Source organism: Lissotriton helveticus, chromosome 7, assembly GCF_964261635.1.
Source record: "Lissotriton helveticus chromosome 7, aLisHel1.1, whole genome shotgun sequence".
Lineage (NCBI taxonomy): Eukaryota > Metazoa > Chordata > Amphibia > Caudata > Salamandridae > Lissotriton > Lissotriton helveticus.
Genome location: NC_136068.1, coordinates 303,942,789 through 303,961,303, shown reverse-complemented (window position 1 = coordinate 303,961,303; position 18,515 = coordinate 303,942,789). Strand labels below are relative to the sequence as shown.

Below are 18,515 nucleotides of genomic sequence, written 5' to 3'. Positions count from 1 at the left end.
GCTTTTTTATAATCTTTTAATCATTTTAGTGTTGTTTAATACTGTGTTTTTAGCCTACCTTGACCCACTGCTTCACGTTCGGGGAGCCTGCTGATTAGGAGCTGCGCCTCCCTCCCTCAGTCAAAACGCCATTGACGGCGTGCAGCGAGGCCACGCCCCCTTTTTTTGGCCACGCCCCCCCCCGCCTCTCCTACACTATTTAATGTGTCACTGGAGGAAGCGCAGCGGACGAGCGCAGCGGGCGCGCCGTTTGCGCGCCGAAGGCGCGCCTAAGGCAAGCCCGTCTGCGCCCGTCCGCGACCGGTCTGCGCCCGGCGCCGGTCACGCTGCTCATGACCTCTCCGACACAAGAAGGATAGTTTGGTCTAGTAGCGAACTCTTATTACTTAACCCTGCTAACCACTGCCAGGCTCCCAGACTTGACCTTTCCACGCTGGACCTCCCCCCCTTTTGCCTGCAATGCAACAAGCCACTATGTGGCGTTTCAGTCTCACCAAACTCCGACCCAAAAACATCCCTCATTTGTTCGGCTAATACTCCGTCCTCCCCCTTTACTGCAGGGTTACTGAATTGCAGATCTTTGCCGAAACATGCAGATGATATTAACCTACTGCTAGTTGACGCCGAGTGGGACGCCCTATTTCTCACCGAAACGTGGCTTAACGAAAGTAACCTTGCCTCCATTGCTCTAGCTGTCCCGCTCGGCTTCACTCTAAGCTTCTCAAATAGAGAGAAGAACAAAAGAGGTGGCGGAGTTGCGATTATCCTTAAAGATAAATATACCCTGTCTTCTTCCACTCCTACCACCCTCGCCGGCATAGAGGGTCTACACTTCTGCCTCCAAATCAACCCTCAAACGTCCCTTGCTGGCCTGGTCATTTATAGACCCCCAGACTGCCCTCTATCTCATACTCATGAACTTATGGACTTCATAGTCCAAAACACTCTCTCTCACCAACACTTTATAGTAGTGGGTGACTTTAATGTTCATGCTGACAGATCGGATTGCCCACTGGCTTCCCAACTCATTAACACACTTCAATCAGCAAATCTAGCTCTAATTACCTCCGGTTCCACGCATCAGGCAGGTCATATGCTGGACCTCATTTTTTCTAACATTCCGGATATTACAACTAAACCCCCCCTACCACTTCTATGGACAGATCATTTCCTTGTCCCCTTCCTTATCTCTTTCCCCGCTTGCTCTCGTACAACAGGAAAACGCACGTATGTGCGAAGGAACTGGGATAACCTGTCCACCGAGATCCTTTGTCCAGCGCTAGCAGCCGCTCTTCCTTTACTATCCACAGATGTGAATTCTGATGCAATACGACTGAATCACTGGATTGGTAGCACAGTAGATTCTATTGCTCCACCCAAAATAGCCACTTCTCGAAGAGATTCTCCGTCTGCGCCTTGGTTCTCTGCAGAACTGATAGCGGAAAAAAGCAAATGCAAAAGACTAGAACGTCAGTGGCGGGCTAGCTATTCCGAACCTGCTAAAAGTTGCTATAAAAAAGCCCTACATAGCCTTCATCGCTCTATAAAGAAAGCAAAAAAACTATTCTTCACATCTTCTATTGAACAAGCGGAACAACCCAGTAAAGAGATTTTTAAAATAGTTCAGTCCTTCTTCAAACCCAAGGCCATCGATACCGAAATTATTCCCTCCAGTAAGCTGTGTCAGGATATCTCGGATTTCTTTGACCATAAAATCCTGAAGGTCTACAATTCCTTCACCCCCTCTGAGCCAACAAATATGGCAGATCATGATATCTCTGAGATGTCTACCCCTCCTTTAACTCAGTTCCTCCCAATCACCTACGAGGATGCACTGAAAGAACTCCTCAAATGCAAATCAGGTGCTCCTGATGATCCTTGTCCTCCCAAACTATGGAAAAGAATGTCGGATGTTACGGTGGAGCCACTTTTACATATCTGGAATTTGTCCATCGAGACTGGCACGTTCCCCGACTGTTGGAAACATGCTACTCTTCTCCCTTTGAAAAAAAAAACCAATGGCGCCCCCGATGATTTGAGCAATCTCCGCCCCATCTCCCTACTAGCAGCCCCGGGTAAAATGCTCGAAAAACTCATCCAGCGCCAACTTAATAGTTTCATCGAGAGAAGAGGCATATTACACGAAACACAGTCCGGTTTCAGGGCTGGCTACAGCACTGAAACTGCCCTTATTGAGGTTGCTGAGTCCATCAGGTGGTCGCTGGATTCAGGAGCATCGGCTATGCTGGTGCTCCTGGATCTATCTGCCGCCTTCGATACTGTGGACCACGGTGGATTGCTGCTTAGATTGAAGGACATTGGCTTAGAGGACATGGCACTGAGCTGGCTGAAATCCTACCTGACGAATCGTTCTCAGAAAGTTGCTCTGGGTGCTTTTTCCTCTGAACCTAAACAACTGTGGTGTGGCGTCCCGCAAGGGTCCGCCCTTAGCCCGCTGCTTTTTAATGTTTATCTGGCCCCACTTTTTACCTTGATCTCTAAATGGGGGGTCAAGGCGATCTCGTATGCGGATGACACGCAACTAGTCTTCCCATACGTTGAGATGTCAGAAACAGCGTTCGGTAAAATGAAAGGCTGTCTTCGTGACGTTGCCAGATGGATGAACACCAACAAGTTAAAATTGAATGCTAGCAAAACCGAGGTACTATTCTTTGGGAAAAGTACCCCTCCCCCCCCTGACCTTTGGTGGCCTACCGAAATGGGTCCTGCCCCCACCCCTGGTTCCAAGGCAAAAAATCTGGGTGTCTGGTGGGACGAGACGCTTTCCTTCTCCTCCCACATACAACATATTACCTCTAGCTGCCACTTTAAACTCCGCAATCTCAGGAAATTCCTCTCTCTTCTACCTACTGACTGTCGCAAATCGGTGGTCCATGCGACGGTCACATCCAGACTGGACTATTCAAACGGCCTCTATCTGGGCCTCCCGAAATATCTGACACAACGCCTGCAGAGCGTGCAGAATGCGGCTGCGAGATTGATAAAACATGTGCCTTTCAAACATCATATCTCTCCGCATCTTCACGCATTGCATTGGCTCCCAGTGGCTAGCAGAGTTAAATTCAAAGTTCTCACTCTAGCGTACAGAGCACAAAATGGGAACTGTCCTAAGTATCTCAAACTCCGACTCCCCCGCTACCATCAAGAGAGACACCTGCGCTCGAACTCGCAGACCCTACTGGCCGTACCCCGAGTGTGTAGGGCGAGACTCGGAGGCAGATCTTTCTCGGTAGGCACTGCGAAGCTCTGGAACTCCCTCCCCTCTTTCATCCAATCTGCCTCGTCAGAATCCATCTTTAGGAAACTCCTAAAGACCTGGCTCTTTGCACAGATAGTCTAGCATCTTTTTCCTGCCTTCCCCTCTGTGGCTGCGGTTTCTTTTTAGCGCCGGGACACCTCCATGTGAGGTAGCTGTTCGCGCTTTTATAAATGCCAGTATTATTATTATTATTATTAAAAAAAAATATGAAGAAAACACGAAATTAAAATACAGAAAGATGTTTTTAAAATGCTATGTTTTATAAGGTTAGCAGTCCAGTATAACGAAATAAAACAGACGTAAATGCTAAACAGTGTGAACTGAAATAAGTGACATGGTTATTAACATTTGGACGGTGAGGCTTCAGGGATGCGAGTACTGCCAAACCAGCTCACACAGAAAAAAACAGAAGAAATTCCATACAAGTGTGTTTTAGTTTTTTGTGTCATCATTGATTTCTTCATTTAGATTTTTTCTCTTTGAACCATGTCATACAACTGACTTCATTTTGCTGGAGCATACCTCTGAACATTTTGAATCTCCAAAGAGGTTGGCTTTGGAGGGGGGTACACCTGAAATAAATGCAGATAAAATTGTTTGTGAGGGTGGGGAAGTTTATCAAGGTAGGTGTGATCCCATGGTAGGCAGTTTTCTTGGTAGAAGGATGGATAGGGCCCTAAAGAAACTCTTGGGCCTGATTACGAGTTCCGTACCCGTGGTGGAGGTGCGGCGGTGGTCGGGGACCACCGCGCCAGTGGTCCGACTGCCATATTACAACTACGACGGTTGGACCTCAAGAGGACCGCCGCAACCACCAGGGAACCGCGGTCCCTGTCGGTGGCATGGCGGTCAGAGGCACACAATATGCTGGTGGTGCCTCTGCAGCACCGCCAAGCATATTACAAGTTTTCCTCAACCAATAGGATTTCATGACTGTGTCCACGCCATGAAATTCTGGCGGTGAGGAAACAAATGGAGCCCTACAGGCCCCCTGTTGCCTCAGGGAAACTGAGAACACCCTACTAGTCAGACTCTGGTCTGCATGGGAGCCCACAACTACGGATCCGGGCATTCTCCAAGTCCAACCTATCAGAATGCTCGGATTCAGAGGTAATACCAAGGATACATGGAATAATGGCCCATCCTTGCTATCAATGCAGCGTCCTCTCCTCCTTATATTTACTCGCTCTCCACCTTCTCTATCCACCTCTTCATCTTTATGGCTAATCTGTCTCCTTCACTCTTCCTTCTGCCCTTCTTCTCCAACACCACCTCTATTTCTCGGCCTTTCTTCCTCTCTCTCTGTTTATTTCCCTCAAACTCTCTCAGTTTCCTGGAGCAAATGGTTAATCCTGTGAGTCAACATTAAGGTCGGGACTCTCACTCGAATCAAAATGTTTCTGAAATGAGCCAAATCCGCCTGAAATGGTTAATAGTGTTAAGTACGACAAAGGGGTTGTAAGGGTACAATCTCGTCATATGCTCATAGTAAAAAAAAATGAAGAAAACACGAAATTAAAATACAGAAAGCTGTTTTTAAAATGCTGTTTTATAAGGTTAGCACTCCAGTATAACAAAATAAAACAGACGTAAATGCTAAACAGTGTGAACTGAAATAAGTGACATGGGGGCATATTATCAAGCCTGTGCGATAAAATTATCACCTCTTTATCGGCAGGAAACTGCAGATAAAGTGGCGATAATGGGCTTGATAATATGCTCTATGGAATTCCAATCGAAGCTCATGTTAAATGTGAAGGACATCTAACATGAGCTTCGATTGGGATTACATAGAGCATATTATCAAGCCCATTATCGCCACTTTATCGGCAGTTTCCTGCCGATAAAGCGGCGATAATTTTATCGCCCAGGCTTGATAATATGCCCCCAGGTTATTAACATTTTGACGGTGAGGCTTCAGGGATGCGAGTACTGCTCTTTATCTGCCAAACCAGCTCACACAGAAAAAAAAGAAGATATTCCAAACTAGTGTATTATAATTTTTATTTCATCATTGATTTCTTCATTTAGGTATTTCTCTTTGAACAATGTTAATCAAGTGACTGCTTTTTGCTGGAGCATACCTCTGAACATTTTGAATCTCCAAAGAGGTTGGCTTTGGAGGGGGGTACACCTGAAATAAATGCAGATAAAATTGTTTGTGAGGGTGAGGAAGTTTATCAAGGTAGGTGTGATCCCATGGAAGGGAGTTTTCTCGGTAGATGGATGGATAGGGCCCTAAAGAAAACTCTTGGGCCTGATTACGAGTTCCGAACCCGTCTTGGAGTGCGGTTGTGGTCGGGGACTACCGCGCCAGTGGTCCGACTGCCATATTACAACTACGACGGTTGGACCTCAAGGGGACCGCCGCAACCACCAGGGAACCGCGGTCCCTGTCGGTGGCATGGCGGTCAGAGGCAGACAATATGCTGGTGGTGCCTCTGCAGCACTGCCAAGCATATTACAAGTTTTCCTCAACCAATAGGATTTCATGACTGTGTCCACGCCATGAAATTCTGGCGGTGAGGAAACAAATGGAGCCCTACAGGCCCCCTGTTGCCTCTGGGCCCGTAGGTGCATGCTGGGGGGCAGATGGTGTGGCCCCCAGTGTGCGTGCACCCCCGTTCATGCACAGCATGGACTTAACTGTCCATGCCGTGCAGGAGAGGGCTTTGGCGTTCCCACGGCGGTGCCTTTTCAAAGGCACTGCCGTGGAAACCTAAAGGACCACCCCCCAGGTCCCCAGGACAAAGTGAAAACTCGTAATCTGGCGGGCGGCCTCCGGTCGAGTTTGGCTGTGGAAGTGGGGCAGTGACAAACTCAGAATCCGGCCCCACGTCAACAACCTCGAGTGAGGGTGAGCTGAGAGGTATGACTAAAGTTTCCCTTTAATCATGCTCAAAAACTTTAGTGTGCTGAGTGCTCTGAGTCTCATCCTCCCCATCCCCACTCGCATTACCTTCTCTGTGTCACTAGCCTCCTCCCTTCGGCTCCATTAATGTCTGCTATATTCTCCCTTTCTCCTTCGTTTTCCGTTCCCCGCCTTTCTTCTTTCTGAGCGCTCTCTAGTTTCCTTGTTTCTGTTGTTTTGGCTGGACTGCCATCTCTTCTCTATCCCTCGGAGACAAGAAGGCGCGGGAAAATTCCGTCTCTTTCATATCCCAGAAATTTCAAGAATGCTGTCGCCGGCACCTTGCACAGGCTCTTAACCCGGTCTCGCTGCGCCCTCTAGCGGCTGATATGTGTAAACGGCAGAGTTTTCAGACAGTCTCTGCAAGAGCTCTGTGTATACCAAGGGGCAGATTTATGATGACTGGCGCATCCCCAGGGATGCGCCAGTCATCCTGCGCCGCTGCTCCGCCACCCATGGTGCGCCGCATTTACAATGCGGCGCACCATGGGGCAAAAACGGCACAGATGCGTGACGCATCTGTGCCTAAAAGGTGGCGCAGTGCTGGAGCTGTGTCGCAAGCGCGACGCAGCTCCAGCAAGGCTCGGGGGTGCCCCATCTCCACAATGCTGCCTCAAGACCTACGCCTGCTTCAAGCAGGCGCAGGCTTTTGACGCAGCATTGTCCTGAAAGTGACTCAGTGAAATCTTATAGATTTCACTCAGCCACTTTTGCGAGGCGCACCTGCCCCGGAACGCCCACCCTGCGCCGGAACGCCTCCTGATGGCGCAGGGCTTTACAACGTGACGCATCTCCTAGATGCGTCACGTTGTAAATAGGGCGCATTGTTTGCGCCGCCGTTGCGTCAAATAAAGTGACGCACCGGCGGCGCAAGGCCTTCATAAATCTGCCCCCAAGTGCTTGACCTAAATTCACAAAAGCTCACATTCTTCAAGCTGCTCAGTGTCAGGAGCAAGTGTCTCGCCTAACCCGATTATTCTCTGGCTTCCGGCGCATTCAGGCACTGCCTTTACAATGCTGAAAGGCATCGCCTGGCAAAGGTTCAGTTCCTACTCTTTTAGACCTAAATACTGCCTTCAAAGAAAGGGTTAAGGAGCTCATTTAGAGCAAGGTGGGAGGGAGGATGGGGGCTTATCAGGACATCAACCACGTCTTAGACAATGCCTCATCCACCTCCTAGTGGTTTCTCCCAGCATAGGCTTTCGATACAGAACATTGTGGCCCAGTGTAAAGGGTTCAGGCCCTAAGCCCCCCATACACATATAATAATGGCAACAGACTGATTCATGCAGTCTGGAACTGGCCCAGAGCACGTGCTCCTGGCTCCTTTTATTGGCAGGGACACGTGTCCTGTGACACCTGTGATGGATGGGTGTGGTGTAGTAGTGTAAGCCAGCCCTCTGGGACTGGCGGGTATGAAGATACAGTTAGGAACACTAGAACAGTGACCAGCCGGTCACTACACCCCTCCCAAACTTTATTGTAAACGGAACAAGTCCAACCTGTGGGAGTGACCAAAACAAAACTTCACAGAGTATATTAGGCTGCTTTTCGGACAGGGCGAGTGGACAGGTGCAGCTGGGAGCACCAAGCATCATCACAGCACGCCTCCACCGTTTAAACCAGACTGCTCTGGGCACGAATGGCAGTGCAGCTGACCTTTGGATTTCTCACTCACCAGTTCAAATGGTCACAGTTCACCGGGGTACCAGTGGCGGTTACTCTGCTGTGGTGGAGGAGTGTCTCCCCACTGCTTTTAAGCAGTGCAAAGTAGAAACATAAAAAGATAATAACTTTGAGTTATCATTTTATGCTTCTGTGCTGCTTTGCGGGGGTGGCGGCGGGCGGGTGGATGGGGCTGCTCTGCTCTCGGAACATGTCAGGGGAGAAGTGGTTTGCCCACTCCTAAGTACACATGATTGTTTGGCTGGCCCTCACGGGCTACCCAAAACAGTCATGCGCACTTTCCCTGTCCTCCATGCAGGCTGCATTACAACCTACATGGAGAACATACCCGGGCCCCCATTCCCTGGGTGAGCATCAAACCAGGACTCTTAGACCAATCACAATGCTGCATTGCAGCATTGTGATGGTCAGTAGGGCCTGGCTGTGCTTCCTGTCCCGATGTCTCGAGTTTGACGAGGAGAGCAGAAGCAGAAACGTGGGACCCGACAACAAGGTATATTTATTTATTTATTTAAAATTTAGATTGCCCTCGCGTGACCCCCGTGCAACTGCTTCCCCCCCTCTGGCACCCCACAACCAGCGAGTCATACCGGGTGCCACTGCTGGGCACTGTGGATCCTTTCCCACCTGGATTCAACACATGGGAGTTTATATATAATGTTGATATACACTGTTTGCTGTGAGGGTGCATTTGGAGCAATAGTGAAGTCTGTGGACAATCCATTTTCAAAAGACATCCGGGCTCCACGAACGGTAACCCTCCTAAGACTGATGAAATCCTGGTCACTGTTAATGAGTCTTCCTCAGATGTTGAAGCACTTCCAGCTGCCTGATGGTGGAGCAATTTCCGACATTCTTCTCTCACCAGGATTCCCCTCTCACGGGAGTCCCCTGAGGTCCTCTTCACCAGGCTTACACGGGACTGTGTGGATTCGCTGTATCGCTCCAACACCATACTATAGGCCCCTGGAGGAATCGTTATGAGTCCCACCTTCAATTCATACGCTCTGCCTTGTGGGTAGATGTTTCCCGATTGGGTTACTCCTGCTATCCTGAATCTGGAGCACTGGCACTGACAGGGCAGTCTTTGGAGTAACCAGGCTCCAATAGAGATCTTCGTGCATCCTGCTGGTGAGCTGCTGCAGACACATATCTCGTGCCAGGATTCCTCTCTCACCGGTAATCCCTGAGGTCCTTGCTCCTGGATATCCACTATCCAGTGTGGATTGGTCAGATCATCTTTGAGACCCCACAATGAGGTCACTTAGGACGTCCAAGCAGGACCACAATTCAGTCTCACCTGCGACCCCAAGGGTGGATGGTACAAATCGTCCAGCTTGCTCTCTTCCACAGGCTTTCAGTTTGCTTGGTGTAACCAAAGACTTCTAGACAGCCAGCCTTTCATGGTGCCAAGGATGCCTCACTGACATCTGGGTGTTACACAGGTGCACTTCTTCACTCACGATGCCCAATAGCTCCTGAGTTGTTCTTGGAGATGCATTTGAAATCAACAACACTCACAGTATGTGTTGTGCCAGGAGTCTACTCCACACCATTCTCTTCTTTACTTCTCCCTCTTGATTTAGACTTGTGGCATCATGCCACTTCTACTCTTCATCTTCTTCCTCTTCATGACATGGTCTGGTCCAATCTTTCATTATTCTCTTTTTTTAACCAAGCCTCTCCATGTGACGTGCACTTCACATGGGTCTTCCTGGCCATGTCCTACCCCTAGGACTGAACCTTCTCTTTGTCCACTGACCAGACATCTTGATGTGACCTTCTTCATTTCACATCCTCTCCTAGGTTTTCTTCCTTCCACCTGTCGCATATTTTTTCTCCAACCTCTAACAGGTCTTCCTCTCCAACCTATTACAGGTCATCTTCTCCGACCTCTCACAGGTCATCTTCTCCGACCTCTCACAGGTCATCTTCTCCGACCTCTCACAGGTCATCTTCTCCGACCTCTCACAGGCCATCTTCTCTGACCTCTCACAGGTCATCTTCTCCGACCTCTCATAGGTCATCTTCTCCGACCTCTCGCAGGTCTCTTCTCTTGAGGATGCATTCCTTGCACCTCAGGGCTATGCTGACGTGGTACTCTCTTCAGCCTCCACTCAGGCAGGCTTCACAGGGTCTATCACACCTGTGACAACATCAGTCCTCTTCTTTGCAGGGCTCACACCCTCAGGCTCCTGCCTGTACCATCCGTTCCTCTGGCGCACTTTAGACTTATGCACCCTCCATCCTTCAGTTGAGGGTGCTCCTTCTTCTGGCACCTTGCGCACCCTGTTCCTCCTCATGCTGAGGTGTCTTTTCGCCACTGGGGAAGCGCCTGTAGCCCTCACTCTTCTGTTCCTTGACGACGTGCTGCCTTAAGGCTTTGCTGCTTGGCTTTTTCTGTCAATAAATCAAAAATGGACTAGCTAAATAATCAAAAGAAAATAAATTATTTTAATTTATCAAGGACTCAAGTATGCTTTGTCAATGGTTTGAGGCACCTGGTAGGTGTGCTCATAAAGCCCTCACCCACCAACCTAGTTGGTGGCATGCTTCATCATCGGGCCCACCCAGTGACACCTAGCGTGTCCCGGGTGTGCTTCGACGCCTGAAGACAGCGGAGCAGGTATGTCGCTGTGTGTGCGGTGAAGACTGTTATGGATTGTGAGTTTAAAACGGCTTGGCGGGGATCCCAGTGCCCAGGGGCAAGTACACTTTATTAGCTGGGTCACCGTCAGCGGTTAAAAATAAGGCTTATCGGATGTTGGAGGCGAGTTACGACCTCTCACATCCTGGGGTGTGTCAACATGTTTCAGCCAGTGCCTTATTACTATGCTGGCTTTCTTCAGGACGGGTAAAAAAAGTGTGTGCAATTAAAATTAGTGGGTGTATATCCAGACTATGTGTATACACGCCCTAAAGTGTTTTTCTATGTGTGAGTGGGGAATTCCCATCTCAAGAAAACACGCTGGTTTGTCAAAAGTGCTACTTCATGGTTTAGAGAAGTGGCATGGGTTGACCTGAGTTCTTGGTCAGAGCCTGCCGTGGACCTGTACTGCCTCCTTCGCTGCTTGGCTTTTTCTGCCATCAGTCAACTTCTTGGCAGCTCGTTGGGTGGCAGTCTTAAGCTTCCTGGCGTTCCCTGCATTGGGAACTATAGCCTCTCTCACATCTAATGACAGCCAGACCCTGGTGTCATGTGGTGCACTTTTAGCACTCCCCTGCTTCAGCATGTTACTCCTCCACATGCTTTCTCTCACTCTTCAAGCCACTAAGCAACACCCCCTTGTCTAGTCTCTGCCGTGATGCCTGCGGGCCATGTTCCATTATTTTTCTTGTCAGGTTGTGCCAGAGGGTACTGCCATTGGGGCAACTGAGGGCCAGGTCTAAACTGGGGTGGCATGGTGAGCAAAAGAATGATGGGTTTAACCCCGATCTCTTGACTGTGGGTGAATATTTTGATTTTTTCTGCATTCCGTCCATCAATTGTGTGTCTTTTGCTTTCTTGCTCTAAGTGCACAGGGTATGCCCAGACTTGGGTCCGGGGCTCATTGTGCAACTGGATTCAAGCTATCCTGGCTGATGAAGGGTGAAACCCCGAAACCAGTCCTAGAATGCTTGTTTCCGGTACAGGGAGGATCTGGCTTGGCAGTTAGGGCTGGACTGTTCCCATGAGGCACAGGGTCAAGACTGATTTGCATATGGCCAGATCTTAACTGGGGTGGCATGGTGAGCAAAAGAATGATGGATTTAACCGAGATCTCTTGACTGGGGGTGAATGTTTTGATTTGTTCTGCATTCTGTCAATCAATTGTGTGTCTTTTGCAATTGGGGGCCCTGCAGCCTTCTAAGCGATGTGGGCCTTTCCACTCAAAGGAGTCCTTGGCTGCTGAGGTAACCACCATTGGCTAGTGGGTGGCACTGCAGCCCTATTCTGTCCTTCTCAAGGCAGTCCATTTGGTGGTGCCACACCCTCACTCGCGGGATACCTCAAACACATAGCTTGTCACCTAGAAAGCACAGGAGCACCAGGAGGGTGTCCTTTTCTCCAGGCGGCAGTCCATATGCACTATGTGAGCCCTTTATTGGGCCATGCACCATGTTTATAGGACCACACGGCTAGGGCTCATTGTGACTACCAGCTGCTAGGGTGTCTGTAATCATTTCAGGTGGTACGGCAGCTCGCTAATCCTACTGGCCATGCCGCACTCTCTTCACCCTGTTGGACCCTCACCAGTCACGGGGAGCTAGGCCCGTTGCTGCTGGCACATTGCAGCATAAGCAACACCAGGCTTCTACTTTGCCGGCTGCATCTCGACTACCAGCTGAGCACTGGGCCCAATCCACTGCTGCGGGTCAAACGATCCGCTCGCCAGTGGGCAGAGAACTATCTTCAAATGCTGCGTCCCAGACCATGCACTCTGGTCTCACTGCAACACGGCGGATGAGGTTGCAACTTGTTACTCACCCCTTTCAGCTTTCATTTGGGTGGAGCACCCCTCATGCAGGTTGCTCGGACCACTTGTCTATATATGGGGCCACAGCATACGCCCTCATGCAGCAGGCTGTCCACTTGCCATCACTGGCGGATCACCTCACGCTGCATGTGCTGCATCATACCAATCCACTCGTTCTCCATGTTGGGGTCGCACTTCATCTGCCTCACTGTCGTTACAGAGACTTGAATGTGTTGTGCACTCTTCACCTGGGTCTACTGAAGAATATTAATGGTAAACCGACAAACAAGGGAGTAGACAGAAAAATAAAACACCATCAATGTGAACATGTCTCAAATTTTTCTAAGTAATGAGGTGAAACAAGCAAATCTGGTAGTCATTCAAGAAATAGCTCCCACTGAAATATTGAAATTCTTACATTTCGTTTCCCTGTTCCTTCTCTCCGGCCTTCTTTCAGTGTTTCGTCTCTCTTTCTTTCTTTCTATTTGTCTTAATGTCTTTTCCATCTTGTTTTGTTTATTTCTTTCCATCCTTTCTATATTGTTCTATCATCTGTCTGTAATTTCATCAATCCATTCTGCTCTTTTTCATTCTTGCTTCCTTTCCCATCATCCATCCATCTATCCATCCTTCCATCTGTCCATTCATTCATCCATCCATCCTTCTTTCTCCTGTCTTTGGCTTCCACACATCCTTCCTTCTATCCATCCCTTCTTTTCCGTTTTCTTCCTTCCTTTTTACATCCATCCATCCATCCATCCATCATCCCTCCTTCTTCAATCCATTCCGGCATCCATCCATCCATGCTCTTCACATCCTTCTTTTTATCTCTCCCCCTCTCTTAACCCCGCCGTCCATTTTAGTACAAGTGGTCTTTTTAGTGAACTTCTTGGAGACCAGGGTCTTCAATCAAAGTTATGAGAGCTATAAATAACAAGTTAAATGTTTCATGTTACAAAGAATTGCCCCTTCACACCCACCCCGGTAAAGTTCATACATTTGGGGGTTTAATGCCGCCCCCGCCTACAAAATACCCAGAAGTCTGCTGCAAAAACAATAGAAAAGTAGTCCAAGCAATGACACCTTTCAGCAACATACTGCTGTATGCAGTGCCTGTGTGTTTTTTCCATATTTTTGTTAGGACCAAAAGTCTCAATGCATCCACAAGGGACACAAAGACGCATTTCATGCTAAAATATAGCGCCAAAAGCCGGTTTTGCATTTCACATAATTTCAGATTTTTTGTGTGTAATTTTTCAGAAATTTGATGTAATTGCACATAGAAAACTTACTGAAATTGTGCGCACCTCTGGTTGAGACACCAAATGCTTTAGGCAGCATGCCCCAGGAGAGACTTCTGATAACAGTAGATCATTTGCAGTGACGGAGAAAAGCTGTGGAATGCATTTCTGCTGTCATAGCATTAAGAACAAAGCCTTCTGAGCTCTTTTCCACGTCCGCTTGCAGAAAAGATTCCCTTCTGTCAAGCTTGCAGAGCTCAAATGAATTGTAGTGCAACGCAAGTTAGAACTAGAGTCCCTTGTAGCACAGGCATTAGGCTTTTGACGTATCCCCTGTGACCTTCCTGCTCTAGTTTCAACTGAAAATAGAACGATACAGAGTCGACACTTGGCATTGCAGTGGTTGTCCACTCCATCACCTTTTATTGTGGTGGCCGTTCACTCCTTCACTCTTCATTGCGGTGGTTGCCCACTCCATCACCCTTCATTGCTGTGGTTGTCCACTCGTTCACCCTTCATTGCTGTGGCTGTCCACTCCATCACCCTTCATTGCTGTGGCTATCCACTCCATCACCTTTCATTGCTGTGGCTGCCCACTCCATCACCCTTCATTGCTGTGGCTGTCCACTCCCTCACCTTTTATTGCTGTGACTATCCGCTCCTTCGCTCTTCATTGCTGTGGCTGTTCACTCCATCACCTTTCATTGCTGTGGCTGCCCACTCCTTCACCTTTCATTGCTGTGGCTGTCCACTCCTTCACTCTTCATTGCTGTGGCCGTTCACTCCTTCACTCTTCATTGCTGTGACTGCCCACTCCTTTACTCTTCATTGTTGTGGCTGTCCACTCCTTCACCTTTCATTGCTGTGGCTGCCCACTCCTTCACCCTTCATTGCTGTGGCTCTCCACTCCATCACCTTTCATTGTTGTTGTTGTCCACTCCTTCACTCTTCATTGCTGTGGCTGCCAACTTCTTCACCCTTCATTGCTGTGGCTCTCCACTTCATCACCTTCAATTGCTGTGGCTTGCCACTCCTTCACCTGTCATTGTTGTGACTGTCCACTATTATCTGTAATTGCTGTGGCTACTCACTCCTTAACCTTTCATTGCTGTGGCTGCCCACTCCACCTTTTATTGCTGTGGCTATCCACGCATTCACCCTTCATTGCTGTGGCTGTCCACTCCATCACCTTTCATTGCTGTGGCTGCCCACTCCTTCACCTTTCATAGCTGTGGCTACATACTCCATCACCCTTCATTGCTGTGGCTGCCCACTCCTTCACCATTCATAGCCGTGGCTACCTATTCCATCACCCTTTATTGCTGTGGCTGCCCACTCCTTCACCTTTCATAGCTGTGGCTACATACTCCATCACCCTTCATTACTGTGGCTTCCCACGGATTGGTGTCACTACAACGCATGCTTTTACCACGCATGCCTTTACAACGCGGTTTTTACCACGCAGTCCATTACAACGCATAATGCTTTTAGGCGCTGGATAGTGAATTATTTAATTTACTATTCCAACTCCAGTCCCCGTGGATAGCAGGGAAGGTGTTGGATAGTATATTAAATACATTCCCTATCCTAGAGCGCCCCCCAGCGCATTGCGTTGTAATGGTTTGCGTGGTAAAAGTTGCGATGTAATGGTAGTGCGTTGTAAAAAATTCGTTGTAACCGTGCTACACCCTTCCCACTCCTTCACCCTTCATTGCTGTTGCTGTCCACTCCTTCACCTTTCATTGCTGTGGCTGCCCACTCTTTCACCCTTCATTGCTGTGGCTGCCCACTCCATCACCCTTCATTGCTGTGGCTGTTCACTCCTTCACCCTTCATTGCTGTCACAATGCTGTGGTCTATCATTGTGGTTGTCAATTGCTTTGGTTTTCCACTCCTGCAGCTACATTTATCTGCCCAACAAATCAGCTGTCCTCATCTGTCATCCCCCACTTCACTGCCCATGCCTCTGGCGGTCAACACCTCAACTGTCCATGTGTGTCCATCACTGTGGCTCTCAATCTCTGTGAATATCCATCTCTGCAGCTGTCCTTCTCTGCAGCTGTCCATGGCTGCAGCTACCTGTCTCTGTGCCGTCAAAGCAGCTGTCCATCTCTGTTGCTCTCCATTCCTGCGACTGCTGATTCCTGCAGCTGTACCCACTTGCAGCTGTCAATGTCTCTTACTGTTCACCCCAGCAGGCTATCCCTGCATTTTACTGACATGTGCTCCCTTGGGTGTGTCCATCCCATAAATTACCCATCCAGGTGCACGCCTCCGTGAGTGACTGTCCAAATGTGGATCTCCCTGCCCCTGTAGATGTCCTTCCCAAACCTTCTCCTTACCTTTAGGTGTACTCTCAATTCTCACATTAAACAACAGGTCGTCCCTGAGTTTCCTCATTCTAGCTCTTATCTCCCTACACTCCGTTTGTCCAGAACTTCTAAATTCGGAGATTCTTGCATACTTGACAGCTATTGTCTATGCCAGGGATGTATAACCATGTGTCTGGCATGAAATAAAGGGAGAATTACCGCTCTCTTCCGCATAGCTTCTCTCTTAAATTCAGTATTCCAGTTTGCCAGGTGTTTGGAAGGAACACACCTATTCACGCCAGAGGTACAAAAATTGCACCACATCTGATGACCACGCTGATCACACCCAGCACCAGAACCATTCTTGCTATTTCAAACCAACCTGCAGAGCTCTGTTGGCTCTCCTTGAAATTAAGCCACAGATTCATTTACCAACCCAAACATTACAAGATTCTAGAGACACCTACTCCTGGTCACACATTTTGAAGCCTGCCCCATTCCTGTCCTTTTGCAAGCCAGTCTGGAGGATTGTCTGCACGTGGGATGAAGTTGACAGCAATGGGAATGTAAACAATGCTGAAGGAGAAGTAGGCCTAGATTGATCTACATTGGAAGTAGAGATAAAGGAATGTTGTATTTGTTAGAAATTGCCAGTTCAGCAAAACACTGAGTGGGAGCAAGTAGGAGCTTTTTTTGGCAGTTGTAGAAAGTACTGCTCTGAAATGACCCCCATGAACACATATTTGCAATAGAAACAGATTTCACATCCTCAGAATTAGTTTTTACCATGGGCCGCTTGATTGATCGGAGGTGTCACTTTGTCCCCCAGTAGAATTTGTGGTGAACAAGAATCTACTGTGCATTCTGTTGCCTAGATTCCAAGTGCATGCATTGGCAAACATCTCCTACACTCACCATCTTGGGCCTAGTAGGCCTGCTAGTAGCAGCTCTTAAGTTGCGTCTGGAGCCTAACATCTGAAGGTGCACAAGGCATTGCTGATGATGTATTGCGGCCTATGATTACAAGCACAATGTCTTTCTGTATTCTAAAGCACTAACTCTCCTTTTATCCTTCATACAGATATCGGACTCTTTTTCGACCAAAGTACAAGATTGGCTACAAGACAATCACCGAGTTGGAGTGGAGATGCTGTCCGGGGTTCTCAGGAGATGGGTGTCATGACAATCCCACCCAACAACCAGGACTCTTTCCCCACTTCCCTGGCCCCAAAGTACCACCAGGATCAAAGATGTTCCCAGGTGGCATGATACCTCCTGCCCACCCTAAGCCGCATCTTGACACATTCCCAGGAGGCCAAGTGCCATCCAAAAAGAGCAATTATGGTGAGCTATACCATTTTTTATTAACTTCACCATCTGCCTCTGGATTCCCTATATGCTTTCTGCTAATCACTTTCTTCTCCACTTTCTTCTTCCTCCACATTGCCCTTCCTACAGAACTCTGTTCTTCCCATAGCATGTTTCGCCTTCTTTTATATTTCTTTGCTCTTCTACTTCATTCATGTTTTTCATCTCCCTTCCTTTTGACACCACATTGCTCTCCTCCAATCATTCCCTCCCTCCTTAATTATTCTTCCAGCTATTATAATGTGGCATGAACTGGAATGAGGAATTATACACAAAGTCTGAGTGTGTAGCGTCTGTACTCAAATGGGTTGTTCTTTTAACGTCTGTACATCAAGTTTTATCGTGTTATTTATTAAGTAATACTGTCGTTTTATGTTTTTTTTCTGTTTGAATAACCGAATAAAGATTCTTGACTTGACTGCCACCATCCCCCAACAATTAATTTGTCTTACCCTCAAATGAAAAGTTAGTGAAATTGGAAAGGTGCTGGCAAAGAGGACATTTTCCAATTTCCTGCCAAAAATGCCCACAACTGTCATATATGTGCCTGTCAAAGAGAGCTCCTTACAACCTGCTTTGGGTCCTCATGTCCAGTTCCCTTCACCAGTGAAATAAAAGACAGACAGGGCCAGGTGCAGAGCTCGAGGAACACTTGCCCATTCTACTTCCATTTTATTTCTCTGATGTAGCATGGTAGAATACACTAGCCATGGCGAGTTTAAGTTTGCAATAAGAGCTTCACTACCCTGGAACCTTGGCTATTGGACGGCCAGCTGTGTTCGCCTTGGACCTTACACTTCTGGTTCTCGTCCCAGGTCCTCTGGCATTTTGACAACATATTTCTTAGAGGTCAGAGGCAGGGCTGTAAGTGATTTTGTTTAGGACTTGCTTTTTCCCATCTAAGCATGGCCTGGGTTATCATTGTACAAAAAGCCCCAACATTTAAACAATGCACTAGCAAAAACTTGACCTACTGATCAGAAATACTGATTGCAACTAATGAATTTGAAATATATTGACTTGTCACTTTCTCTCTGGGACTAGCAAAAAATGCAACACACATTGCAAAGTGACAAAGACTTCAGTCTCCGAAAATAACAAGCATTGCAACCCTCACAGAGCGAGAGCAATCAATATACACCCACAGTCGGTGGAAATTAGCCATTTTTCCCCTGAACACTATTTTCTGGGACGTCTGTATCTTCAAAGCTATTTAGAGGTATACCTAAGATAATTCGGTCATGCTCCACCCCAAATTTC

At 48.1% G+C, this 18,515-nt stretch overlaps 1 protein-coding gene across 1 annotated transcript in view; it reads left to right on the top strand.

The window, feature by feature from the left end:
• Positions 1 to 18,515, top strand: part of EMILIN3 (elastin microfibril interfacer 3) — a 146,067-nt gene that overhangs the window by 104,942 nt on the left and 22,610 nt on the right. Inside the window, exon 3 of the mRNA XM_078652108.1 lies at positions 16,969 to 17,231. Within this exon, the coding sequence (XP_078508234.1) occupies positions 16,969 to 17,231 (263 nt within the window). The remainder of the gene's footprint in view (positions 1 to 16,968; positions 17,232 to 18,515) is intronic.